The sequence below is a fragment of the Arvicola amphibius genome, chromosome 4 (assembly GCF_903992535.2).
Source record: "Arvicola amphibius chromosome 4, mArvAmp1.2, whole genome shotgun sequence".
In the NCBI taxonomy this organism is placed as follows: domain Eukaryota; kingdom Metazoa; phylum Chordata; class Mammalia; order Rodentia; family Cricetidae; genus Arvicola; species Arvicola amphibius.
The window spans coordinates 129,483,768-129,510,838 of record NC_052050.1 but is presented as its reverse complement, the minus strand read 5'-3'; the positions used below and the strand labels follow the sequence as shown (position 1 = coordinate 129,510,838).

Sequence of the window (27,071 nt, the reverse complement as noted above, 5' to 3'; positions counted from 1 at the left end):
TGAGTTTTAATTGAATTCTATTTTTTAAGTGCATTCTCTGATGCTTAGTAGTGGCTGTCCAAAATGACGTTCCTGGATGACTAGTAATCGTGGATTTTAGCAGGAAGCCCACCTGTCTGCCTGTCCTTCTTTCCTTCCTCCCTCTCTCCCACCTTCTATCAATTTTATTAGACCACATGCTTCTTTAGAAGCAAAAGTGTGGCAACAGGATCCAAATCCCGAAGCCAAAGGCTTGTGTGTTACTTAACTATCCCTAAGGAAGCTGAAGCTTAGAGACGGAGATGCTTCTGAAGTTTTCTGTCTTTAGATTATGTTCTCCGAAACCGTAAATGAGACAGGTCTTCCCCTCTGTCATTTAGCTGCATTCACGATCGCAAATTACAGTCTGGGATGTAGTTTCAGTTAATAAATGACTAGATAATTTAAGGGTAGCTATAAAAATATTTTAGTCCTTTCTCCCAATGCCTGTGACTTTAAAGTGGATGAGACTGGCAGTGCATGCTGCATGTAGCTTACGCTGTGGGGATTGTTTGTTTCGAGTGGCCGTGGGGAAGGTGCTGTGCCGTGCTGCAGTTTCTCTCGCTGCGCATCTCATGGGAGTAATAAGCAGCACGCATGGATTTTCTCTCTTTGGAAATGAGCCCCTGATGTTGAGCTGCAGAGCACAAGAGTGAGAATTAAAACATCAGAAATTAAAACAAGATTAAACAGTCATTTTTGGAGAAAGATTTAAGCAGTGTCCCCATGTACTGTGAGTAACTGGAAATGTAGCCAGAGGAATTTGGGAAGCCATGGAAATGGCCCTCTGTAGCAGCCTTTCTCCTGACTACAGCCGTGCATCCACATGGTGTTTTTACCTCGTTAGGAGGTAATTGGTAATGTATCTCTTCCCCGCAAAACTGCATCTTCAGGATGGTTGGGCGCTCGGTCTGAAATTTTGATGTACATTACTAAAATTCCCCTGAAATGCAGGGGATGAATTAGTTTCCCCTTCTCTTAATATTCAGGGCAGGATTTATAGTTCTGTAACTTACTGTGACACCTGTTTGGAGAGTCCTGGCAGTGTCCCAAGGGATCACTGGCATGGGGAGGTTCTCAGAATTCAAGACAATGTGACAGAGCCCAGGCTGACCTGTGATGGTGGGGACAAAGGGAGCAGACAGTCATTAGGTTTAGGTTTCCGTCTGGGACTGTGCGCAGGGAGATAGAGATCTGGGATGGAAGGGATTGGGTCCCGTGAAGAGGCCGGCGGGCACCTGAGCTACACCGATAAGGCCTGGAACAATGGGCAGATGCAGGTTTGTTGGTGAAAATCAGCATGTAGCAGCTTTGTGCATTCAGGTTGGTCGGCCGGGTACCGGGATGTGGGAGAGACTGGGTGATGGTTTGGTCAGGCCTGTTGCTCTCTTTGCAGAGTAGAGCAGGGTGGATGCCACTGTTCCACGCATAAAACTTTATCCTTCCAATTAGGACGCTCCTCGGCACCAGGTTGAATCGTTTTTCCTTCTCTCCCTTGTGTTTCCAGGTAACTTACAAATTGAGCTGCTTGTGTTTATTAGTTTGTTTGTTTGTATGACAGGCTGGTGTGGTTGTACTGAAGCAGTTTCATTCCCGTTTTCTTGCGGGTTCCTTGGAACACAATTGTTGCATTCTGGGAAGGCAGCCTGGTTGGAGACTTGTCTCCCCCTCTCGCTCCTGTGCAGGGACAAACCTCAGACTCGCTCTGTTTCTATTGCCTCCACTGGAAGGAGAGGAGAGTGGATAGTGCTAGCCACCTTCCCGGTTCTTCTGAGGGTCAGGGGAGAGGGCAGAGGACTCGCTCTGCATGCTCTTACGGCCTCTCCTCAGGACATGTTCCTGTATTGACGCTACACTCCTGAAACATCACTTGCTTCCTGTCTCTGGTCCCTGAGTCTCATCTGGGGCCACTTGACTGAGAAGAGAAGGTGAAATGCCTTTCTTGTGGTGAAACCATGTGAAGTATAGAAGATGGCGAATTCTCCATCCTTAGCTTGGGAGTTCAGGCGGTGCAGGTTCGATTCCATCTTCTTCCTGATCCTCTGTTCCTTCAGGTCCAAGTCTTTCCGGTCTCTTCAAGATAGGTAGGCATTCTCAACTTCGACCTTCCTGGCCGACAATCTTCTTCTCAGTTTCTTCTCAGTATCCCTTGCTTTGGAGAGTTCCCCACCCACCTGTGGACTTTCAAAACCTCACCTTATGGCATGCTAGCAGCTTTTAGGCTTTGTAGGAATGTGATGTGGCCCATGGAGACCTTGTGGGTGAGAGCTGGCCCCGGTGCTCGTCAAGAGCGTGTCTGGTGAACTGCCCTGTCAAAATGGGTCACTCGTTCTTTTTTGCTTTTTGTTTGAGAGGGGTTAGCTGAACCCAGGACAGCATCAGACTCCTCTGCCTAGTTCGCACTCCATGGTTGAGTTTTAAACTTGTAAATTGACCAGGATTTGATTTATAGAAAACCAGTCGGCCGTTTGCAGCTGCGCCTCCCCGGTCCTCTTTTATCTTTAAAAGCGAGACCCAAATGGTTACATACTTTTCACATAAAACCTTCTTTTGTGGTTTGGTGAATGGATTTAGGATTCACATAGAATTGAGCGTGAAAATGCATCTGCTGATGCTGTGGTCTTCTTTGGGAATACGGTTACAGTCTCACGAAAATCCTGTCTTCATGTGGGTGCAGCCGCGTGGTCTACAGTTACCTGGCGTCACTAGAACTTTGCCCCCTTTGTTTCTCTTAAATTAACAAACCCTTGTGTTCTATAGAAGCCAGTGAAACTCAGCTTTCTTGTTCATAAACTATAAGTAAGCCATATTCTATGATTGATAGTGATTTTTATTATGCTGTCCCTCTAAATCACTTCATTTTAAAAATTAATCATCTGTCAAGGTAAATGTTTTTTATTTCTAATTATGACTAAGTTTTTTGGCATCTTCCTTTTTGCTCTAAAACTTTAATTTTATGTCACTATCTTTGACAAGAGTTTTTCTTTCCTACCTACTTAATTGCCTTTAGGAAAGAAACATTTGCCACTCAGGGATTTTGAAGCCACGGAACTATAATTTAAGAGCATATTTTGGCAGCAGTGGGGCTCTGACTCTCGGCTTACGTATGCTAGGAAGTTCCCAATCGCTGAACTACATCCTCAGTGATTTCTAGTTGTTCCTTTTGTATTAATATCTTGCGAGGACCTTGGAGTCGCAGGGTTTAGAATGAGAAATTTAGATAACATTGCCACCCCTCTCACTGGCCTGAATCTAACATAGGAAATGGGTATCCTTGGCAAAGTAAATTGATACCTCTCCTGAACCGTCTCCAGAGATCTCTTGTAGAGACCTATGGTAGATTAGGCACCATTTCATAAGGAATTTTCAGCTGTGACCAGAATCCTATCTCCACAGTTATTGTTCAATATTACACAAATAATATACCAAAGATAAGAAGCTGTAGAAAGTTTCTTTGATTCTAGACTTTTGTTTGCTTTTATTTCTCCTATTCATATTTAATTTGGTTTGATAGCATCTTGCAATTAATTATGAGTGTATCTTTATCCAAGTCCTTTTGTCGCTCATTCCAGGTGCTTATCAAAGTCATAGATACAAATGACCACCGCCCTCAGTTTTCTACATCAAAATATGAAGTCACTGTTCCCGAAGACACAGAGCCAGACACGGAGATTCTGCAGATCAGCGCAGTGGACAAGGATGAGAAAAACAAACTGATCTACACCCTACAGAGCAGCATAGACCCCGTGAGTCTCAAGAAATTCCGCCTGGATCCTGCAACCGGCGCTCTCTACACTTCGGAAAAGCTCGATCATGAAGCCATCCACCGGCACGTGCTCACGGTCATGGTACGGCCTCGCCCTTTTTTGACCGGAAGGTTTCCTGTAATGGGAGGGATGGCAATGCCTTTTTATTCTTAGTCCACAGGAAAGAAGGAGCCCAGGAGAATAACAGCGTGTTGATTCTTTCAGGTACGGGACCAGGATGTTTCTGTGAAACGCAATTTCGCCAGGATCGTTGTTAACGTCAGCGACATGAATGACCATGCCCCGTGGTTCACCAGCTCCTCCTACGAAGGCCGAGTGTACGAGTCGGCCGCTGTGGGCTCGGTTGTGCTGCAGGTTACAGCTCTGGACAAAGACAAAGGGAGAAATGCGGAAGTGCTCTACTCCATCGAATCGGGTATTTGTTGAAGCAATGGAGTCTTGTCTTTCTGTTTGAAAACTGTATCTTGCGTTTTCTAAAATTACTTCTAGGTATTGAAGCATTTCCATATACCACTGCAAAAATGTTTTAAATTTTTAACTTAGAAAAAAAAAATGCCAAGGAACAAAGATAAAGTCCTAATAAGCTTGAGTGTCAAGAATTCTGGAGATTAGCAGTATTAACATAAATTAAGACTGATATATCCTGCGGGGGCAGGGGAACATTATTTTTCTAATTCAGTTTTTCTGGAATTATTTTTAGGCAATCATGTTAGGCTCTGAACCCAGTCAGGAAAATGCTGGCTTAGAAATTCAACATTTTAATGAGAATGTTTTCTCTGGCTCAGAGTAAGAAATGCCAGGGCAGTGTGAAGACTCTCCCGTCTTGGCTCAGAAAGGGGCGCCCTGCTTCCTATGCCTTGCAGGCTCTCCCCACAGTCCATCCCCACGTACCATTGGCAGTGCAATAACATGCATAGGACCACGTTGTTGAACCAGGCCACAGGGTAGTTGGTTCTGGAGAGAGAAGTCTTTGGAAGGGGCCTCTGGCATTGGCTAGAGGTAGCACAGAGGTAGCCTGAGCCCAGGAAGGGTAAACTGAGCCTGAGCCTATCAGTTCCAGAATAAAATCAGACAAGAGCCCCCCCACCCCCCCCAAAGCTGAGGGTCATCAGCGCCATCACAACAGTAGGACAAGTGTTGCTCTTTTTTCACTGCTGCTCACTCATCCCGGGGACTGAAGCGGCCCCATTCATGAGCCAAGTACTGTGAAAGAGGTCTTCCTGCTGTGTTCATCAGGTGGGGCTTTCCATGGGCCTCACATGGATGAGGCGAGAAAGGCTCTACTTGGAGCACATGCTCACACAGCTAGGAGTTCCTAACCCTGCTCACTCCCAGTCAGTGATGAGTGGAGAAGGCACTCAGTTTCCTACAGTCCTCACTGTTGAAATTGAAGAAATAAAGCCAGTTTCATTCTTTGTAATGAGTTTAGAGTATTTTAATCTAATTTTTTAAGTGCATAGCTCTCTCCACTTAGACATGGTGTCTTCTAGGCATCGAATCCATAGAGCTTGTAGATTATCTATAGATCACAGACACTAAATAAATCTGAGTATATACGGAGTGATTTTGACACAAATACCTCCTGGTGTGCTTAGGCACCGAGCAAACTATTTTTATTTCCTTACGTGTTTGAAAACTCACTTGTTTCCTCTAAAAGAACTGGATTGACTTTGTTATTCCCAAATAAGATTTTATGATTAGAGTGTTAAAATGCACGGTAGTGGAGTTAGTGCCTTGGATAGACATAAAGAAATTTTCCCCCCACTGCTTGAGAAATTTAGCAGTTAGGGAAACAGCGCATTCCATCCATGCGTGCCTGAGCCCTCAGTGAAGTGACTTTGTCGCCAACAGACTGACTGGGTTGGTGGAGGAGAAAATGCTCAATTTTTCCCTTTGCTTTCACATAATTCTCAACAACTGGGTGTCTAAACTGTGATTGCTGGTGCCCGACTGAAGGCATGCATGCATTCTTGGAGTGTTTGTGATGACTGGTGGCCTTAGTAATTTGGTATCCTAAGAATGGAACTCTGTCTCTCCCCAGAGAACACACTAGGCACCAGTGGGCTGTTCCCGTGTGCAATCGGGTTTTAGGACAGCTTTCATCATGCAGCGTTAGACTGAAAAATAAAAAAAAAAAAAAAAAAAACATACTCTCATAGGAAGCCCCTACCGTGAGAGTGCAGCAGCATTAGCGTGTGCCCGCGTCTGCGTAGATGCACAGCACCTGCTGGAATAGAAGGAACTGTAAAATTTCACACTGCCTTTCACTGAACACTTCGTTCATAATCCGCCGTCTTTAACTTATATCCGATGACATCTGACAAAGTTCGGAATGCTGGTTTTAAATTTTACTCGTAATACTGCCTAAGTTTAACTAGGAGAAATTTATTGAGCAGAAGGTTTAGTCTGATTTGGAGTCTTCGGGGAAAGGAGTTTAATGAAAAGGTATTCCCTTTTGCAACTGGATTACGTACCAGAGACACCTAAGCGCTATACTCTGGGCTGGGAGGTGATGGCGTGTCGAAAAGTAGGTATACGTTAGCGCTGTACTCTGGGCTGGGAGGTGTTGGCTTGTCGAAAAAGTAGATATACGTTAGCGCTGTACTCTGGGCCGGGAGGTGATGACGTGTCGAAAAGTAGGTAGAGCATCACTTCCCTCCTTTTCTCACCCCTGGGGAGAGATAACATTTGGTGAATGTGTTAACTGATTAGGATTGGTTTGGTTCCTCAAACTTATATCATAATTGCCAGTGAAGCTTGGTAGAGGATCCCACACCGTCAGCAAGTGCTTACTGAACACAGGCTGAATCTGTTGTTCTCTCTTTTGTATTCTATAGGAAATAGTCATGGTTTAAGGGCGACATTGGCTCATTAGTGCAGACCATCTTCCTGCTGAAGATGTCTTGTACTGCTTCAGCTAATGCAAGCGAGTCAATCCCACTCTAGTACAAACTTCTGCTTGCCTTATTTCCATCAGCAGCGAACAGACATGTATTCCAGGGCTTGGGGAATGCACCTGCTACCTGACAGTCTGCAGCCTTCTGTACATCTGACGCTTTGTGCCTCAATACATACACACGTGAGATCCAAAGACTGAGTCTCTGGCTAGGCTCCCGGTGAGCCATTTTTTATGTCAGTGACAAGCTCAGGGTCCTCTGAATCCAATGCTGGGTCTCCTAGATGATGAAAAATAGTTTTGGATTTTACACAGCAAAATTCTTGATAAATAGAAAGAATGTTCTACATACTATAAAGAAAATGGGGGCTGGAGAGATGGCTCAGTGGTTAAGAGCATTGCCTGCTCTTCCAAAGGTCCTGAGTTCAATTCCCGGCAACCACATGGTTGCTCACAACCATCTGTAATGAGTTCTGGTGCCCTCTTCTGGCCTGAAGACACACAGACAGAATATTGTATACATAACAAATAAATAAATAAATATTTTTTAAAAAAAAGAAAATGGAGGAGTGTGGTGTGGTGGTATATGCCTTTAACTGCAGCCCTTGGGAGGCTGAGGCAAGAGGAGGACTATGAACAAGAGGCCAGCCTGGGATGTATAGTGTGTTCTTGCTAAGTCTGAACTGCACCAAAACAAAAGACAAACCAAAAATAACTGAATGGGAAGAAGGAAAATACTTAACATGAAAAACTATAATAAAGAATAAAAGTAGTCATACTGGACAGACAAGTCAAAGAAGACCTTCAGGCAGGGCCATTCAGTTAGATTCTGAGTGAACACATAAATAGGTGAATGGAGAAATTCTGAGAATAGCTAGGGAAGGCTGCACTGGGAGAATGGTCAGTATACAGGTCCGAGGTGAGGGAAGAGCAGAGGATGCTGGGAACACAGTCACGCATCATAACACTGTCCATCTCTGCCACATTAAAAACGTTGACTCATGTCTTCATTTTGAGGCCTTGGACCTATGAAACTTGACTGGCGAATAAGATTTCACTATGGAAAATAGGACAAATACATGCAAATGAAGGGGTATAAATGTTATTAAATGGGCTGTTTTCCAAAGCAGGCATAAGAAAGACTCGGGGTTTTGGTTGAGGTAGGGGGATAAATTCAGTTGCCCAGACTGTGAGCAGGTGCACCTGTTAGGCTAGGCAGTCACCACAGGTTTGGAAGATGAGAGTAATGGGCGGGAAGAACAAGAGAGGATCTCTGGGTTTTGATGTTTGCTTAAGACGCAGTGACAACCTGGGATCGTGGATGTTCCTAAGTACAGACAGGCCGGAAATCAGTGTCTGAGCAGCCTGGCAGAGGCCTGGGCCAAGGTTCTGCCCAGACCTTAAGGGTCTGCAGGAGCCTGGGCTTCCGCCCTGTTTCAAACCGAGGCATCGCCTTGGGGCTTAGACCCAGAGCCAGGCCAGCTTAATGAAAACCAGGCTATGTCTGGCCTCAGGAAAAAAATGTCGTGGATTTTTGGAAATGTATTTAATGAAGGAAATGAACACTGCAGAGGAAGTGTTTGCTGTTGCTGTGCAGAAAGAAGTGCTCGTTAGTTAATCCTCTGGTTTGCAGATCACGCTAAGTCATTCTGGTGTGAAGGGTGTGCTGGTGTCAACCCAGGAAGAAGAGGAGTGTGAGAAAATGGCAAGTGAGCGTAGTTTTGCCATGCAGTGAGCATTTGGGAAGAATGGATTCAATGCTGGGGCTGATTTCTAGATGCTTATTTATGAGACGGGAAAAAGGCTGGGAAGGATTCACGGAGGGGTAGAATCCAAAGATCCCCCCTTGCCACACACACACACACACACACACACACACACACACACACACACACAGTGCCTTGGCTCCGTCCAGAACATCTAGAGAATGACTAGTCTCTTTAGAACTGCCAACGTCCAAGGAAACAGGAAAACCACCTGTCCTAGCAGTTTGCTTCTCAGCTGCATAAGCACTGTTGATGTTTTGAAGCAAACAACTCCTCACTGCGGACTCTGGTGTGCCGCGTAAGCTGTTTCTGTCTCTTGGCTGCTATCATCCACGAAGCAGTAGCGCTTCCTCCCTTCGGGTTGTGACAGCCAGACTGCCAGATGTCTCCCTGGGAGCAAAATCCCGCCTACTCGAGAGGCGCCCACCAGTAGATCATTCAACATGGAAAAGGTTAAGGAGGGAACACTGTTGAATTCCTCAAAACTTGACAAGTAAGGCGGGCTACAGAAAATTGCCTCTCAGTTCCCTAACTACCTACACTACAAGGCTTTCCTCAAGCACAGTGTAAGTTTCTCAGTGATTTAAAACTCTCCCTTGTAAGCAATGAACGCTGAGGACTTGATGCACCCTGCAGGATTTCAGGGTACTGTTGGAAACTGTTGAGCTGTGCGAGTGGAGAGCCGTATGTTTCTACAACACATTTTTCAGTTCAGCAGAGAGAGTGAGTTTTGGCTTTAGGTACAGAACAGTATTTTTTTTCTATTTCTTGCTTTTCATATTTGACAGCCAAAATTCTGAACAGTTTAAAGGAGTAAAAAGAAATAAGTAGAAGGTTTCATCCAATTGTTGACATCTCCTGCTTTCCTATTTAATTCAGGATGTAAGTTTTAAATATCTTTCTGTTTCTCTGCTATTTATGTTGTCTTTGGGCTTTTCTCTAATAGATTCTTTCTTACCTTGTTTTCGTGTCCTTCCAGGAAACATTGGAAATTCTTTCACAATCGACCCCATCTTGGGCTCTATAAAAACTGCCAGAGAATTAGACCGAAGTAACCAAGTAGAGTATGATTTAATAGTAAAAGCTACAGATCAAGGCGATCCCCCGATGAACGAAATGACCTCTGTGCACATTGCCGTCACAGTTGCTGATAACGCCTCCCCAAAGTTCACGTCCAAAGAATACTCTGTGGAAATCAGCGAAGCCGTCAGTGTTGGGACTTTTGTCGGGATGGTCTCTGCTCACAGCCAGTCCTCCGTGATGTATGAAATCAAAGATGGGAACGTGGGCGATGCCTTTGATATTAATCCACACTCCGGAAGCATCATCACTCAGAAAGCCTTGGATTTTGAAGCTCTGCCCATTTATACTTTGACAGTACAAGGGACCAACATGGCTGGTTTGTCCACCAACACAACCGTTGTTGTGCATTTGCAGGACGAGAATGACAACCCGCCAGTTTTTGCCCAGGCAGAATATTCAGGATTTGTTAGCGAATCCACTTCAGTCAACACTGTGGTTCTGACAGACAGGAATGTTCCGCTGGTGATTCGAGCCGCGGATGCCGACAGGGAGTCCAATGCTCTGCTCGTTTATCAAATCGTCGAGCCGTCTGTGCACAATTATTTCAGCATTGACGCCACCACTGGCGCTATCCACACAGTGCTGAGTCTGGACTACGAGGAAACGCGTGTTTTCCACTTCACTGTGCAGGTGCACGACATGGGGACCCCACGTCTGTTTGCCGAGTACGCAGCCAATGTGACTGTTCGTGTAATCGACATCAATGACTGCCCTCCCGTCTTCTCTAAGTCACTGTATGAAGCCTCTCTTCTATTGCCAACATACAAAGGAGTGAAAGTCATCACCGTGAACGCCACAGACGCCGATTCCAGGGCGTTCTCACAGTTAATATACTCCATCACCGAAGGCAACATTGGAGAGAAGTTCTCAATGGACTACAAGACGGGCACAATAACAATACAAAACACGACTCAGTTACGAAGCCGCTATGAGCTAACCGTCCGAGCCTCTGACGGCAGGTTTACAAGCACGACCTCTGTGAAAATCAATGTGAGAGAAAGCAAAGAGAGCCCACTCAAGTTTACCCAAGATGTCTACTCTGCCGTCGTGAAGGAGAACACCACGGAAACGAAAACGCTCGCTGTCATTACTGCCAAGGGGAACCCGATCAACGAGCCTCTGTTTCATCACATCCTCAACCCCGACCGCAGGTTCAAGATCAGCCACACGTCAGGCGTGCTGTCCACCACCGGAATACCGTTTGACCGCGAGCAACAGGAAGCATTTGATGTGGTGGTAGAAGTGACCAGAGAACGTGAGCCGTCCGCAGTGGCCCACGTCGTGGTGAAAGTCACCATAGAAGACCAAAATGACAACGCGCCAGTGTTTGTCAACCTCCCCTACTACGCTGTTGTGAAGGTGGATGCCGAGGTGGGCCACGTCATTCGCTACGTCACAGCCATTGACAGAGACAGCGGCCGAAATGGGGAGGTCCACTACTACCTCAAGGAACATCACGACCACTTCCAGATCGGGCCCTCCGGTGACATTTCTCTGAAGAAACAGTTTGAGCCTGACACCTTAAATAAGGAATATCTTGTCACAGTGGTTGCTAAGGACGGAGGAAGCCCAGCTTTCTCTGCCGAAGTTCTAGTTCCCATAACTGTCATGAACAAAGCCATGCCTGTGTTTGAAAAGGCTTTCTACAGTGCTGAGATTCCAGAGAACATCCAGGTGCACAGTCCCGTGGTCCACGTCCAAGCCAACAGCCCAGAAGGGTTGAAAGTGTTCTACAGCATCACAGACGGAGACCCTTTTGATCAGTTTACTATTAACTTCAATACTGGGGTAATAAATGTCATAGCACCGCTGGATTTCGAGTCCCACCCAGCCTATAAACTGAGCATACGGGCGACCGACTCCCTGACGGGCGCTCACGCCGAAGTCTTTGTTGACATCATAGTGGAGGACATCAACGATAACCCTCCCGTGTTTGTGCAGCAGTCTTATGCCACAACCCTGTCCGAAGCCTCTGTCATCGGAACACCTGTCCTTCGAGTGAGAGCCACAGACTCGGATTCAGAACCAAATAGAGGGATTTCCTACCAGATGTTTGGAAATCATAGCAGTCACTTTCACATAGATAGTAACACGGGGCTCATTTCACTCGTGCGGCCTTTGGACTACGAACAGTCCCAGCAGCACAAGATTTTCGTAAGGGCTGTGGATGGAGGGATGCCCCCACTGAGCAGCGAGGTCATCGTCACCGTGGATGTCACCGACCTCAATGATAATCCACCCCTGTTTGAACAACAGATTTACGAAGCCAGAATTAGTGAGCATGCAGCTCATGGGCATTTCGTGATGTGTGTAAAAGCCTGCGATGCCGACAGCTCGGACCTAGACAGGTTAGAATATTCCATCCTGTCTGGCAATGATCATAAAAGCTTTGTCATCGACAGTGAAACGGGGATTCTGACACTCTCAAACCCGCGCCGGCACACCTTGAAGCCGTTCTACAGTCTCAATGTGTCTGTGTCTGATGGGGTTTTTCGAAGTTCCGCTCAGGTTCACATAACTGTGATGGGAGGCAATTTGCACAGTCCTGTCTTCCTTCAGAACGAATATGAGGTGGAACTGGCCGAAAATGCTCCCTTACATACTCCGGTGGTCCAGGTGAAGGCGACGGATAGGGATTCTGGCATTTACAGTCACATAACTTACCATCTCGTGAATGACTTTGCTAAGGACAGATTTTACGTGAATGACAGAGGACAGATATTCACTCTGGAAAAGCTCGACCGAGAGACCCCAACAGAAAAAATAATCTCCGTCCGTTTAATGGCGAAGGATGCTGGAGGGAAAGTGGCTTTCTGCACTGTAAATGTCATTCTTACAGACGACAATGATAATGCCCCACAGTTTCGCTCGACCAAGTACGAAGTGAACATTGGATCCAGCGCCGCCAAAGGAACGTCGGTTGTTAAAGTCTTTGCGAGTGATGCCGATGAAGGCTCTAATGCTGACGTCACCTACGCCATCGAGGCGGATTCTGAAAGTGTGAAGGAGAATTTGGAAATCAACAAGCTGACTGGCTTAATTACTACAAAGGAAAGTTTAATTGGTTTGGAGAATGAATTCTTCACTTTCTTCGTTAGAGCTGTGGATAACGGGTCTCCGCCCAAAGAATCCGTTGTGCCTGTCTATGTTCGGATACTTCCACCGGAAACGCAGCTTCCAAAGTTTTCAGAGCCCTTTTATACCTACGACATTTCAGAAGACATGCCCATTGGAACAGAAATTGACCTCATCCGGGTAGAACATAGCAGGGCTGTTCTCTACACTCTGGTCAAAGGCAATACTCCCGAGAGTAATAGAGACGAGTTCTTTGTGATTGACAGGCAGACTGGGAGGCTGAAGCTAGAGAAGAGTCTTGACCACGAGACCACTAAGTGGTTTCAGTTTTCCGTGCTGGCCAGGTGTACTGTTGATGACGCTGAGGTGGTGGCTTCTGTCGACGTTAGTATCCAGGTGAAAGATGTAAATGATCACAGCCCAGTTTTGGAGTCCAACCCATATGAAGCATTTGTTGTTGAAAACCTGCCCAGGGGGAGTAGGGTCATCCAGGTCAGGGCATCTGACCTAGACTCAGGAGCCAATGGCCAGGTCATGTACAGTCTAGATCAGTCCCAAAGTGCAGACATCATCGAGTCCTTTGCCATTAACATGGAAACAGGCTGGATTACAACCCTGAAGGAGCTTGACCACGAAGAGAGAGCCAGCTACCAGATTAAAGTGGTCGCATCGGATCATGGTGAGAAGGTTCAGCTGTCCTCCACAGCCATTGTGGATGTTACTGTCACCGATGTCAACGACAGCCCGCCCCGATTCACGGCTGAGATTTACAAAGGGACTGTGAGTGAGGACGACCCTCCAGGTGGTGTGATCGCCATCTTGAGCACCACCGATGCCGACTCTGAGGAGATTAACAGACAAGTGACCTACTTTATAACAGGTAAACTGCTCCAGACAGATGTACAGTGGACAGTGACCCCGTGTTAGATGGGATATGCTAGGTGTGGATTGATGGATTTGCGGAGTTGGTGTGCTTTCAGTCATGTGTGTCTAAAATGAGGAGAAATAACACGGAAGCTGAACTTAAAGGCGTTTCAGCCAAGACTCCTATGACTCATTCTGTTAAATTTAATAGTATTTAATAAATAACATCTAAAGGAAAAGTTATTTGATAAACTTCAACCTCATATTTGAATAGAAATGGTACTGCTCCTCTATTATTATAAAGGGAAAAGCTAATATGTAGCAGTATGGATAGCACACACCTGTAATCCCAGCTCAAAGGAAGCTGAGGGAGGAGGATTCTTTATGAGAGGCCAGCCTGGGCTGTAGCCGAGACTACATAGTGAGTTCAGTCCATCTTAGGATACAAAACCAGAGCAGCGAAAACAGAAAAGTATCAACCTTACTTATACTTTGAACGGTCTTAATCCCCTTTAAGCCATAATGTCATACATTGTTTTTTTTGGTATGGTTTCTTTATCTCGTGGTTACTTAATTCACGTTCTAGCCCAACAATTTTGGGCATCATCTTCCGCTCTTGATTTACTAGGAGGGGATGCTTTGGGACAATTTGCTGTCGAAAATATACAAAATGAATGGAAGGTCTACGTGAAGAAACCCCTGGACAGGGAGCAAAAGGACAGTTACCTTCTGACCATCACAGCAACCGACGGCACCTTCTCTTCCAAAGCCAGGGTTGAAGTGAAAGTTCTCGACGCCAACGACAACAGCCCAGTGTGTGAGAAGGTAAGTGTGCTTCCCTCAGGACGGTGCATCAACTGTAGGCGCCTCTGTTCCTCTTTCCGTAGGACAGCCGTCCAGGCGCTGTAAATCACATGTGTTTTGTATTAGCTGCTTATTGTTGAGGTGGAGGAGAGGCAGGTGCACAGGACTTGAGAAACTCTCAAGACTACTTGGCATGCTAAGTTGGTCACGAACTTTTTTCTGAAGTACTGTCAAATGTGGGCCTCTTGATCTAGTTATTCTAGTGTCCGGCTCTGAAAATGCTCTCTAAACTTTTTTGTAGCGGTATCTCTTCCTTTGAGGATAGCGTGTTTGGGGGAGGGAGAAAACATCTGGCCAGCAGCTTTCCTGCACAACCCAGGTGTGCTTCAGCAGACCATTTGTGGGGTTGTTCACACCAGAGAAACCAAGAGGTCAGCGGAATGGCCTGCTACTGCTGGATCCAATTTTACTGGGGCCGTGGAACCGTGGCAGGAGCGATCGCTGGAGCTGAGCCGTGAAAAGCCTCCCAGCTGCAGAGCTGGGGTAGAAACGGAAAGCCTTGCAGTGTGAAGAGTGAAGGCAGGGGGGGTGGGGGGGGGAGATACCAACTTCATTTGCCAGCAGTGCAAAGGATTCAGGCATAGGGTCCCACACCTGGTATCCCAGCACGTTCGGCTGAGATAAAAGAATTGCCACAAGTTCTCTTAGGAGTAAACACAAAATTCATCATCAGAAGGATTGCGCTGTTAATTCCAACATGTATTTGTATTTTCGGATGACAGTATTTGATGACAGTGACTGGCTGTGTATCTGCTTTTTTTAGAGTACATACATAATATATCTATATCTATCCATCTATCTCTATATATTACTTAGTAATATACACACACATATATATATGAAACATTTTTCTCTATTCATATTTTCTAGATATTATACCACTCTGCCTTGGGTAATAATATAATTGGGAACACAACCACTTATAATAATCACTGTTACAAAATACTCAGTTTTGTGAACCATAAAATATATTTCCCTATATTAAGCTCTTACCAAGAAGTAATTCAGCAGAAGCATAATCTCTTTCCCTCATGTTCTATTTATGGCATGACTAACGTGATAATTGGAAGTGGAACCAAGTGTCCAACTGTGTGAATGAGGAGACCAGGCATCCACCAACGTGCCTGGCCGTTACCCAGCCCCAGTTCCCCTCCCATCCACGAAGAACATTTCTAACCTATAGTTTATTTGGTTCTCTGGGATGAATAGTTGGTTATATATTATAAATTCCCGTGCTTTAAACTAAGTAAATAGAATGTAACAGCTATGTGTTGCCTCTAGTTTTTAGAGAAATCCGGGCTACCAGCTTCACATTTCTCATAAGCATTTGAATTAAGAATGAAACTGTTCGGAACACAGCAGTGTCTGTAGTCCTGTGGATTAAATGTCAGGGCCAGACTCACGGATATGGGGCTGGTGACTGTACAAGGCTCTTCCTTGTTTTCACAGTCTGTTTTTCGGAGAATGATCATTTTAAAAAGCTCTTCGAGCGTTAGCTTCGGTCGTTTCCCACGTTTTCCGTGACCAAAATGAAATGATTTCTTTTCCATCATTCCCTTGGCAGTCACTGCTCAGTTTGAATGCTTCTGTTATAACGGTGTTGTTTAACGTCTTGTAGACTTTATATTCTGACACCATTCCTGAAGACGGCCCTTCCTGGGAAAACTGGTCGTGCAAGTTCCTGCCACAATGCAGATATCCGGTCCAACGCGGAGATTACTTATACTTTATTTGTTCAGGTGCAGAAAAGTTCAGACTAAATCCAGACACAGGTAAGCATGGAGTTTGGGGACTAATTGTAATTTGTATTTCCTGTATGTAGGTGACATGAGATCATGTGCCAGACTGGAAATTGCAGGGGTTTTTTCCTTTTAAAAATTCGTTCTGATGCAGTGGAAATGACTTCTAAACCTGAAAGCAACTTAAAGGTATAAAATTGGAATGAGGTGAAAATAAGTAGCCATAGCGTCAGCTACTTGAACTAAGGACTTCAGGATTAGCAAGTTAGTTCAGTTTCTCAGAAAAGAGCTCAGAGTGTATCTTAAAGTTTCGGATTTACTTATCATATAGTGTGTTTCTTAATTTGTGGACCTCAATTTATAATTGGCATTTCTTTCTGTGATGAAAATGAATCCATATTTTCTTCATCGTTAAGCTTATTATTTGGCAAGGAAGTTGGTTGATACCATTTTTCTCCAGATGAGAATTGTGGTTCAAGGTTTTGTATTTGTAAGAGAAGAAAACCTGATGGATAATCGGGGTTCATATCCTAACTCCTCTTTGTCTCTAGGTGGAACTGAGAACGTTAGCCCTCCTTGATCTGAGGAGCAGGCAGTTTACAGTCTCCTTGTCAAGGCCACTGATTGGAGGGGGACGATCCTGTCAGGCTGCTGTTGTGCTCACCTTAGAAGATGTGAATGATAACGCCCCCGAATTCACTCCTGCGGATCCATACACCATCACCGTGTTTGAGAAACACGGAGCCGGGGACATTGCTGACCAGAGTGCAGGCCACTGATGCAGACGCAGGTACTCTGAGACACAGAGTTGTTCTTCTGCCCTTGGGGTGTGCAGAAGACTTTGGGATCCCCCCCCCCCCCCCCCTCGTGGAACATACTTCAGTGTGTCTGACCATCTTCTTTTCCTCGTGCACACGATGGAGCTCAACATTGTTGTAGTAACAATAGCTAAGATGTTTTCCATGACGTTTAAAGTCCTGACAATTACACCCGGGGAACTTCCTGCCGCAGTGTAGCTGCGGCGTCTCTAAGATTGTGGTTATCGTCTTCGTTAACTAATTTGGCTCCTAGTGTTAGGGAATGAATTTGTGGCCTTCATATGCCTAGCTCACGTTTTGCTAGCTTCTTCTTCTTTAGCTCTTTGAGGTGCTTTAAATGAATAAATCAGCAGTGCTGTAGAGATATTATTACATTCATAGGAACATAGCAAGCAAGTACTATATTTGCTTAAGTTTTATCAATTTTCAGAAGTATTTGTGAAGAAAATAACTGTATGCATTCAGACATTTCGATACTAGAGAATATCTTCTGGAGTCATTGATACTGAGTTTTAAAAAGTGACATTTTAGATAATTCTTCATCACTGAAGCCAAATAACAAATATATTTCATTTTAATAATTCTTACAGACCCTAGCATGAGGGGATGGGCTCAGAGCCACATATTCCTAGATGAGGAGCTGTTGGCAACTTAGGGGCTTCTGATGGAGGGAGAGTGAGTCCTTTGAGCTGTGGCCCCTGCCTGGTTGGTCACCCACACTCCAGTGGGTGCTTCCATATCCATGAGTAAAGAACAGCACACATTCGACATGGTGAATTATTTTTTAAAAAGAAAAGAGCATATGAAGATAGGAAGGAACATAGAGGTGGACCAAGGGGGAGCTACAAGTGAGGGTGAATATTACCTAACTACATATTATAGATAGTTCTCAAAAAATAATAAAATAATATTCCATTGAAAATTTCTTGGCTACTATCCATGTAGTCTAAGTGAGAGCCTAAAAAGTTGAACATCTATGGATCATATGTAAAGTCTATAAATTTGTAATTCAGAGTCTGTTTTCAGATCATCTACATGGTGGGGTCTTTAAAATATATCTGTTTGCATTTTATCATTTGAAAATGTCCCACGTTTTAAAAATGTTACATTCCTTACTGGGAAACCTGATAGAATTTTATGCTTTGCTAGGATTGAACCGGAAGATTTCCTACTCATTGATCGACTCTGCTGATGGGCAGTTCCTCCATTAACGAGCTGTCCTGGGATTATCCAGTTAGAGAAGCATTTGGACAGAGAACAACAGGCAGTATATACTCTCACTTTGAAGCAGTGGACCAAGGGACTGCCAAGAAAACTGACGGCTACTGGCACCGTGGTCGTGTCCGTTTTGGATATAAACGACAACCCGCCCGTGTTTGAATACCGTGAATATGGTGCCGCTGTATCCGAGGACATTCTCGTCGGAACTGAAGTTCTCCGGGTGTACGCAGCAAGTCGGGATATTGAAGCAAATGCAGAAATCACCTACTCAATAATAAGTGGAAACGAACATGGAAAATTCAGCATCGATTCTAAAACAGGTAACCTTCCCTGTAAACGAGGAAGCCCTCCTTCCGTGCTGAGGGCTGGATCTGTCTCGACTTCATGCTAAGGGATGGGTCACATGTCCTTAGTCAGTGGGTCTTCCCAACAGGTAAAACTCAGGTTTTCTCTCTGTTACTTAGCATGGGATTGAAAGGGGTTTGGGAAGCTCCATCCTCGAATTCTGTAGAGTCGCTTCTTTCTGTGATTTATCCGTTGTAAATTGCAAGTCAGTGTAGAAAGCTGCTGACTCTCACCCAGTCTGGTGATGGTGTATAGTGTCCTTGGTTTGCCACGGGAGGATGCTGAGTGGTACTAAACCTTGTGTAATTACTCGTGTTATCCCGATTATCAAAGGCATATGGAGTGGCTTCCCCAGTCACACTGTTCTTTTGACTTCTTAGATCCTAATTCTCACACTGGACATCCTTAGTTCTTCTTTACCATGCCAGCTACACACACTAGTTGACAGAGACTGGATCACACCAAGGCAGTGGTGTTGCGGGTTCAGCCATTACGAACTCCTGCTTTGTGAATAGCGGTGTAGCTGTGTTAGCCTGTGATCTAAAATACCTGTTAACTCTCAGGACATTGTAAAACTTTGCTCTTTCAGACTGCACCTAGTTGACTGTCGTGTGCGACTGTTTCTGATGAAGCATAGGTGTCCAATGACGCCGTTCTACAATGTATTTTAATGTCTGTTATAAAATGTCCTTAGGAATTTTCTATCAAATATTCTTTTAAGTGGGATAGACTAGGATGAGTTAAGGAGAAGTGTTTCAAGTGTTGTTAAATCAGTAAGGGATTTTATTTTATTTATCCTATTGTTTATTGAAGCAGGATATTGGTGTGTTGTCCAGGCTGGTCCTGCTGTAGCCTTCTAGCTGCTAGTGTTAGAAGCATGTATCCCTGTGTCCCGTCATTGTAAGAGGGGATATTTAATATGATGTTTAATATTTAATACCTCAGAAACTTCTTTGTAAAAGGACATGCATGAAAATAATAACAGTAAGAAAAAAAACCAAAAGGCACTGAGTTCAATTTTTTTTTAAAAAAAAATTGTGTTTAAACTGAAGTTTGTGGTAAACTATATCCAGGAAGGAATGAGACATCTCATCATTTTTGAAGCTTTATAGTCATTTAAAGCAGAGATAGCATTATTGATGGGGACAGAAAATTAGACATCACGCAGACTAGAAGGAAAATAAAAGAACTAAATGGGGATATTGGGGAGGTAAAAATCCTAGTTTTAATTATTTAATTAAACCAGAAAACGTACAGAGTTTTTGTTTGTTTTTGTTTTGCTTATGTAATGAGAACTGAGTGTGTTTAAAGGTGGTAATGTAATAAGAAAAACCTGGAATTGCAGAGTCCCGGAAGTAGTTCTGTCTCTCCATACAGGGGCCATATTCATCATCGAGAACCTGGATTATGAGAGCTCCCACGAATATTACCTGACCGTGGAAGCCACGGATGGGGGCACGCCCTCACTGAGTGACGTGGCGACGGTGAACGTCAACGTCACGGACATCAATGATAACACCCCAGTGTTTAGCCAGGACACCTACACCACGGTGATCAGTGAAGACGCAGCTCTCGAGCAGTCGGTCATTACGGTGCGTGGTTGTCCTCGCCGCTTGCCTCTTCTGCATCTTTAAGGAGCAACCAGTAAAATCATTCTAGTTCTTCTCCTGGTTCTGCTTAAATGTCTTAGTGCGTTGAGCTGTTCAGCCAGAGGACGTAACTTGGCTCTAGAGTGCTCACCTAGTCCCTGTGAGGCCGCGTCCTCCCGCTGAATCTATAGAAGGTCCTTGTTGAGCCGGTTATTGGCTTTGAGTAATGGCGATAAGACAGCTAGGTGTTAATCCTTCCGCCCCTTCCTTAGCTGTTTTCTAAACGAGAGTGATATTTCCTAGATTATGGCTGATGATGCTGATGGCCCTTCAAACAGTCACATCCACTACTCAATTATAGAAGGGAACCAAGGAAGTCCATTTACGATTGACCCCGTCAGAGGAGAAGTGAAAGTGACCAAGCCCCTAGACCGGGAAACGGTAAGCTTGCAAAAGGCGTTTAAACTGTCGACAAAGCACTAAAGTGTTGTGTTCATATCTGTGTGGTATAATGTGAGATCCCCAAAAGGAACCAGCATCTCAGGAAATGACATGTTAAGATAGAAATATCTTAAAGTTGATTAAAGTTTCAACTCTTCAGATTTTTTTTTCCTGAGTTAATGAAGAGTCTGTGAAGCACGACTGTTAAGCATAGAAAATTCTATTGTACTAGGCAGAGTAAGTGTCTTTTTTTTAAAGTGCAGGATCTTGCTGTATAGTTCAGGCTAGCCTCAAACTCACTGAGTGCTGGAACCGCAGGTCCCTTTCAGCATACCTGACTGAAATGTAGTGACCGTAACTACAGAAGCAGGCTCTTTTGACACATTAGTATCCACTATGAGATGGCAGAGGCGGTGGCCTGTGGAGTTCTCAATTATGTTATGATTGAACACCTGGCTAGGCCCATATCCTACAGAGGTGCTCTGGGATTTAGCCATCTTCCTGGCTTCTCCCAACGCTTACTCTAAAGCTATCATAACAGGCACTGCCCTAGCATGGAAGCTGTCTCACTTGACTTGATTTCTTTTACAAGAGGCCACAAATATTACCTTGAGGGATTTAGACGACTCAGTATAATCCGAGTGTGAAATTGAAGGTGACGGTGACCTGGCGTGTCTCCGCACACAGGGTGAGAGGCAGCCTGTCTCTCTTCTGCCTCAGCACAAGTTAGCTGTCCATGGTATCACCAAAGTAAGAAGCGCTGGGCTAGGGCAGCAGTTTCCCCAATCATCTGCATAATTTGTCTCCTTGTTTCTTTCTTTCTTTCTTTTTTTTTTTTTTTTTTTTTTTTTTTTTTTTTTTTTTTTTGGTTTTTCGAGACAGGGTTTCCCTATAGTTTCTAGAGCCTGTCCTGGAACTAGCCCTTGTAAACGAGGCTGGCCTCAAACTCGGGGATCTGCCTTCCTCTGCCTCCCGAGTGCTGGGATTAAAGGCATGCGCCGCCACCGCCCGGCCTGTCTCCTTGTTTCTAATAGGACTGTAAGAGAGTCTAAGACCAAGCACTTGAATAAGGCCCAAATGGGATACATCAGAGAATCTGCTTCTTGTTGATAGCTATTTCTGTTGAGAAAATAGTACACACACAGGTTGGGAGTTTTCATTTTAATCATAGGGCGCTGCCTAGACAAAAGCTTGGCAAATGAGGTCCATGATTGCCAGTTGATTGGCCCATGCAAATGAATGGGGGTTCTATGTTTCCGTTGAGCAGATCTCAGGTTATACCCTTACGGTGCAAGCTGCTGATAACGGCAGTCCACCCCGAGTCAACACAACCACGGTCAACATCGATGTGTCTGACGTCAATGACAACGCGCCTCTCTTCTCCAGAGACAACTACAGTGTCATCATCCAGGTAAGGGGGGGGGTTGATGGGGAGGTGTGGCTCCCTCCATCTTTTCACTGGCTCTCATTTGACACAGACCATGGTTTAAAAAACTGGAACAGATGAGATTAGAGGATTCCTTCTTAGTCTAGAAGAGTCGTATACAAGACAGAGGTCAACTTTCATCCTTTTGGGCTTTGTTCTTTATAAAGATATTCTCACTGATCTCGGATTAACTAGGAAGAACTTTTCATCATCATAGCTTCCGATGCTCCGATTTCCCCCCTCCGTTCCCCCATTGTCCTCTTCCCTGCTACTTCTCTCCTAACCCCCATGGGTCCTGTTCCACCCTCCCCACCCCTTGCGGACCCCATCCGTCTCCCATGTCCTTCACGTCTCCAGCTCTCTCCCCTCTTCCTTGATTCATCAGCAGGAAGGTTTTATTGTCTATACGCTTGTCAGAAAGCGTCGCGTGCCCCTTACCGTGTCCACTTGGTTGTGTGGACAGTTTTTGTTCTGTTTGACATCACGCAGGAGAACAAGCCCGTGGGTGTCAGCGTCCTGAAGCTGGTAGTCACAGACAAGGACTCTTCCCACAATGGCCCCCCCTTCTCCTTTACCATCATGAGTGGAAATGATGATAACACATTTGAAGTGAACCAGCACGGGGTCCTCCTGACGGCTGCGGCCATAAAGAAGAAAGAGAAGGACCACTACCTTCTGCACGTTAAGGTATCGCAGCAACCTTTCTTCGTGGTTTCCCTTGGATTCACAGGGAACAGCTTCCTTACGTGTTACGGGAACACAAAAGAGAATATAGTTTGTTTTTCGAGTGCACTAGTAGCACTTAGGTTACCTTTTCATAGGCAGGCGTGCAACTCAGTGTCCGTTTGTGTAAGCAACAAAATAGCTGTCCTTTCCTTGGTGGGCTCCTGTTGATAAATGACCATCAAACCGTTGATAAGCTTGCAGAGCGTAAGCAAAACACGTGGATTTTTATCAGTTCGTTGCGATAATGACTGTGGCAACCTCTGTTTTTGTAGGTGTCTGATAACGGGAAACCTCCGCTGTCCTCGCTGACGCATATTGACATTAGGGTTATTGAGGAAAGCATCCACCCTCCTGCCATTTTGCCACTAGAGATTTTCATCACTGCTTTTGGAGAGGAATATTCCGGTGGGGTCATAGGCAAGATCCACGCGACTGACCAGGACGTGTACGACACACTGACGTACAGTCTGGATCCCCACATGGACGGCCTGTTCTCTGTGTCCAGCACGGGGGGCAAGCTGATTGCACACCGAAAACTTGACATCGGCCAGTACATTCTCAACGTCAGCGTGACAGATGGGAAGTTTACCACGGTGGCTGACATCACCGTGCACATCCAGCAAGTGACGCAGGAGATGCTGAACCACACCATTGCTATTCGCTTCGCCAACCTCACCCCGGAAGAATTCGTCGGCGACTATTGGCGCAACTTCCAGCGGGCTTTGCGGAACATCCTGGGTGTTAGGAAGAATGACATCCAGATAGTGAGCCTGCAGCCCTCCGACCCACACTCGCATCTAGACGTCCTACTCTTTGTAGAGAGGTCGGGTAGCACTCAGGTTTCGACAAGACAGCTTCTGCACAAGATTAATTCTTCTGTGACTGACGTCGAGGAGATCATTGGTGTGCGGATACTTGACGTGTTCCACAAACTCTGTGCAGGGCTGGACTGCCCGTGGAAGTTCTGTGATGAGAAGGTGTCTGTGGATGAAAACATGATGTCAACGCATAGCACAGCCAGGCTGAGTTTTGTAACCCCCCGACACCACAGGACAGCTGTGTGTCTCTGCACAGGTAAGAGCACGCACGTGTGTGGAAGTGAGGGTTACAGAATGTTCGCTCTCGGGGGCACTGGAGAGATGGCTCAGAGGACTCAGGCTTGATCTCCAGCACCTGGTAACCCGCATCGTCACCCAACCTGTAAAACTCCTTCTGTCCTCCATGGGGACCGGTTGCCTAAATGGTACGCAGATACACATGCAGGCAAAACATCCACATGAAGCATAAATCTAATTAGTCGTAATCAATGAAAACCAGGAGTCAGATATCTGAAATAAAGGTGTACTGGGATTAAAGGTGTGTGTCGCCACTGCCCAGCTTCCGTGGTTAACGAGTGGCTAGCTCCGCCCTCTGATCTCCCGGCAAACTTTATTTGTCAGAGCACAAAATATCACACAACATCCATACACGTGATTTTTAAAATTAAATTATATTTAAAAAAAGAATAGAAGAAGAGTGTTTCATGGCCAGACCTGGTGATCCCAGTCCTATGATCCCAGCTACTTGGAAGAATTTTAAGTTCCAAGCCACCCTAGGCTGCACAGTCAGGTTAGCCTGGGCCTCGCAATGACATCCCATCTCAAAATGAAACAGAAAAGGGCTGGAGATAAATGTAAGCCAGGTAAGCCGGTGGCAGAGTGCTAGTCTAGCAGACAGGAGGCTGGAGGCTCAGCCCTCCAGCACCACGACAGTAAACAAATAGAGCAGTAATGAGCTGCTGCTTCTTTTAATTTATTCCTGTGTTCTCTCGTCTCTTCCTCCTGTTTTTCTAAATAAAGATGGGAAGTGCCCGCCTGTCCACCATGGGTGTGAAGAAAACCCGTGTCCCGCAGGATCCGAATGCGTCCCTGACCCCAGGGAGGAGAAGTACAGCTGCGTGTGTCCTGGGGGCGGGCTTGGTAAATGTCCAGGTGAGCGCTCCCGTGACCAAGTGCGCGTTCACTTCAAGCCGTCGTCACTTACAATGTCTCCATGCTGGTTCTCTTGTTTATCGCAGCAAGCTGAGTGCAGAGGTGAACGGAGACTAGAACCCTGAGCTAGCGCTTAGCGCTGAGCCCCTCAGTGGCTGTACAATCTTCAGAGCTTCGTTTTTCCTTTTTCTCTCCAATCCTGGTTTCCACCACAGCCCTTAGCTTCTTACTTTATTCCCCTGCTTAGCTCACTAAGGCCGTGTTCCCAGCCCATTATATGTAATCCTCACTTGTTTTAATAGCTGGGTCAGGTCACCATTCTCTATGGATGGAGGCTGTAATCTGTCTTTCCTGCTAAAAATCTTCTGAAGTTCATTTGTCTATGCTGGGGCTTTCCCTGTTCTGTTTCATGATGTCCTGAAACTAAAATCCACTGTCAAAAATTAAATACATTTTTTAAAAACTTAGGTATACTGTTATATTAGTTTTGAAAAAAAAATTGAACTAATAATTCCCTTTTTTTCTAGGCATCCATGAAGTTCTCATTCACTTATCTGTATTGAAAGCTTTCAGTTAAAACCTTTATTTCCTCAGTAGGCTCAGAATACTTAAGTTTTTAACTGCTCTGGCTGCTGAAGGAAGGAATCACTGATAATTAGTTGGTGTTAGCCTTTCCTGTCGTGTGGCTTACCTCTTACTCTTAGGCTGTCTGTTTCTGAATGTCTATAACTCTTTATGAATTATGAATATTAGCATGCTTCCTATTGCAATTTACCCTCCCTTCTTGGTATTGGTCTTTGTTTCGTTAAATGTGCCTTTTGTCATTTTGAAGTTGAATTTTTGGTTAGTCAGTTCTGCATAACTTAATTTTCATTTCTGGAGGCTGATAGGATTTTCATCTTCCTTGAAATGGGGATTGTTTTGTGTTTTGCTTGACAGGTTTTGCCAAATCACCTCGAGGCTACATCACTATTTTCTGAAATTGCCTCCTAATAACTTACATAGAACAGTTTTATATTTAGTTCTGTTATTATTTTAGAACTTATTTCTCTGTGATAGAGTGCTCTTATTCTCCTCCACGTGGGAAGTCAGTTGTGCTGTGCTGTCTAGTAAAGCCAATAGATGCTTCACGTTGCTATAATCTTAAATTTAAAAAACAAAAACTAGCCTCTGGGGAAAGAGAGGGATCATGCATTTAATAATGTGCTAAAGTTTGGTGCTGATAGAATTTTTTCTTCTGTAATCCTTAGGGAGTTCATCCATAACCTTTACCGGAAACAGCTTTGTAAAATACCGTCTGATGGAAAATGAAAACAAATTGGAGATGAAATTGACCATGCGGCTAAGAACCTACTCTTCCCATGCAGTGGTGATGTATGCTCGAGGAACTGACTACAGTACCCTGGAGGTGTGTGTTCATACATCCTTCCTCCTCAGGTTGTGCGAGGCTATGAATGTGAATTCTATTTTGTGTTCTGGCTGTTCCATTTGAAAACAGAGAAAGAAAGATGGGTCTATTCCATGTCTCAAAGATTCGTGGCCTGAATCACTTCTGACACTTGGGTGGGATCAAAAGTTCTTTCTGCCACCCAGTAGCATAGAAATTTACTTCTGATGTTCTTTAACAAATGTTTTTTAGACACTTGACAGCCAACACTCAAATCTGACTGTTATATCTTCCTAATAGTACCATAGTGTATAGAGAGATCCTACATAATATTTTGGGTGTATATGTAGACTGCATGTGTTCAACTAACAGTTAATTATTAATCACTACCATGTTATTTTTGGATGTGTGATTGACATTTGGGAGCCCCCAGACGATCCATTTATGTCGTTTGTATAAATAGGTAAATGAGTTTGTACTCTTTAGCTCCTAGTCACAAGTTTGTCTTCCTTCCTCCCTCATTTGCTAGTCATAACCCTTCCTGTAGATTGTGCATGGACTGCCGTTGAAGACTATATGTGATTGGTGTGAATGGTGTTTATTCTGTTGTAGATCCATGCTGGAAGACTGCAGTACAAATTTGACTGTGGAAGTGGCCCTGGGATTGTCTCTGTTCAAAGCATTCAAGTCAATGACGGGCGGTGGCACGCGGTGTCCCTTGAAGTGGAGGGAAACTATGCTAAATTGGTTCTAGACGAAGTCCACACTGCCTCGGGCACTGCCCCAGGGGCCCTGAAGACCCTGAACCTGGATAACTATGTGTTTTTTGGCGGCCACCTCCGCCAGCAAGGAACACAGCATGGAAGAAGCTCCCAAATCGCCAATGGTTTCAGGGGCTGCATGGACTCTATTTATTTAAATGGGCAGGAGCTGCCTTTGAATAACAAGCCAAGAGCCTATGCACACATCGAAGAATGGGTGGATTTATCTCACGGATGCTTATTAACAGCCACAGAAGACTGCTCCAGCAACCCTTGCCAGAATGGAGGCGTGTGCAACCCCTCACCTACTGGAGG

At 45.0% G+C, this 27,071-nt stretch overlaps 1 protein-coding gene across 1 annotated transcript in view; it reads left to right on the top strand.

Annotated features, from left to right (window-relative positions):
- Positions 1-27,071, top strand: part of Fat1 (FAT atypical cadherin 1) — a 114,727-nt gene that overhangs the window by 76,274 nt on the left and 11,382 nt on the right. Inside the window, 21 exon segments of the mRNA XM_038325562.2 lie at positions 3,591-3,866; positions 3,990-4,200; positions 9,427-13,485; positions 14,098-14,294; positions 15,952-15,981; positions 15,983-16,064; positions 16,067-16,116; positions 16,624-16,651; positions 16,654-16,697; positions 16,699-16,806; positions 16,808-16,862; positions 18,040-18,092; positions 18,095-18,431; positions 19,834-20,048; positions 20,349-20,486; positions 21,754-21,897; positions 22,402-22,599; positions 22,911-23,712; positions 24,477-24,608; positions 25,859-26,016; positions 26,608-27,070. Coding sequence (XP_038181490.1) covers positions 3,591-3,866; positions 3,990-4,200; positions 9,427-13,485; positions 14,098-14,294; positions 15,952-15,981; positions 15,983-16,064; positions 16,067-16,116; positions 16,624-16,651; positions 16,654-16,697; positions 16,699-16,806; positions 16,808-16,862; positions 18,040-18,092; positions 18,095-18,431; positions 19,834-20,048; positions 20,349-20,486; positions 21,754-21,897; positions 22,402-22,599; positions 22,911-23,712; positions 24,477-24,608; positions 25,859-26,016; positions 26,608-27,070 — 7,780 coding nt within the window.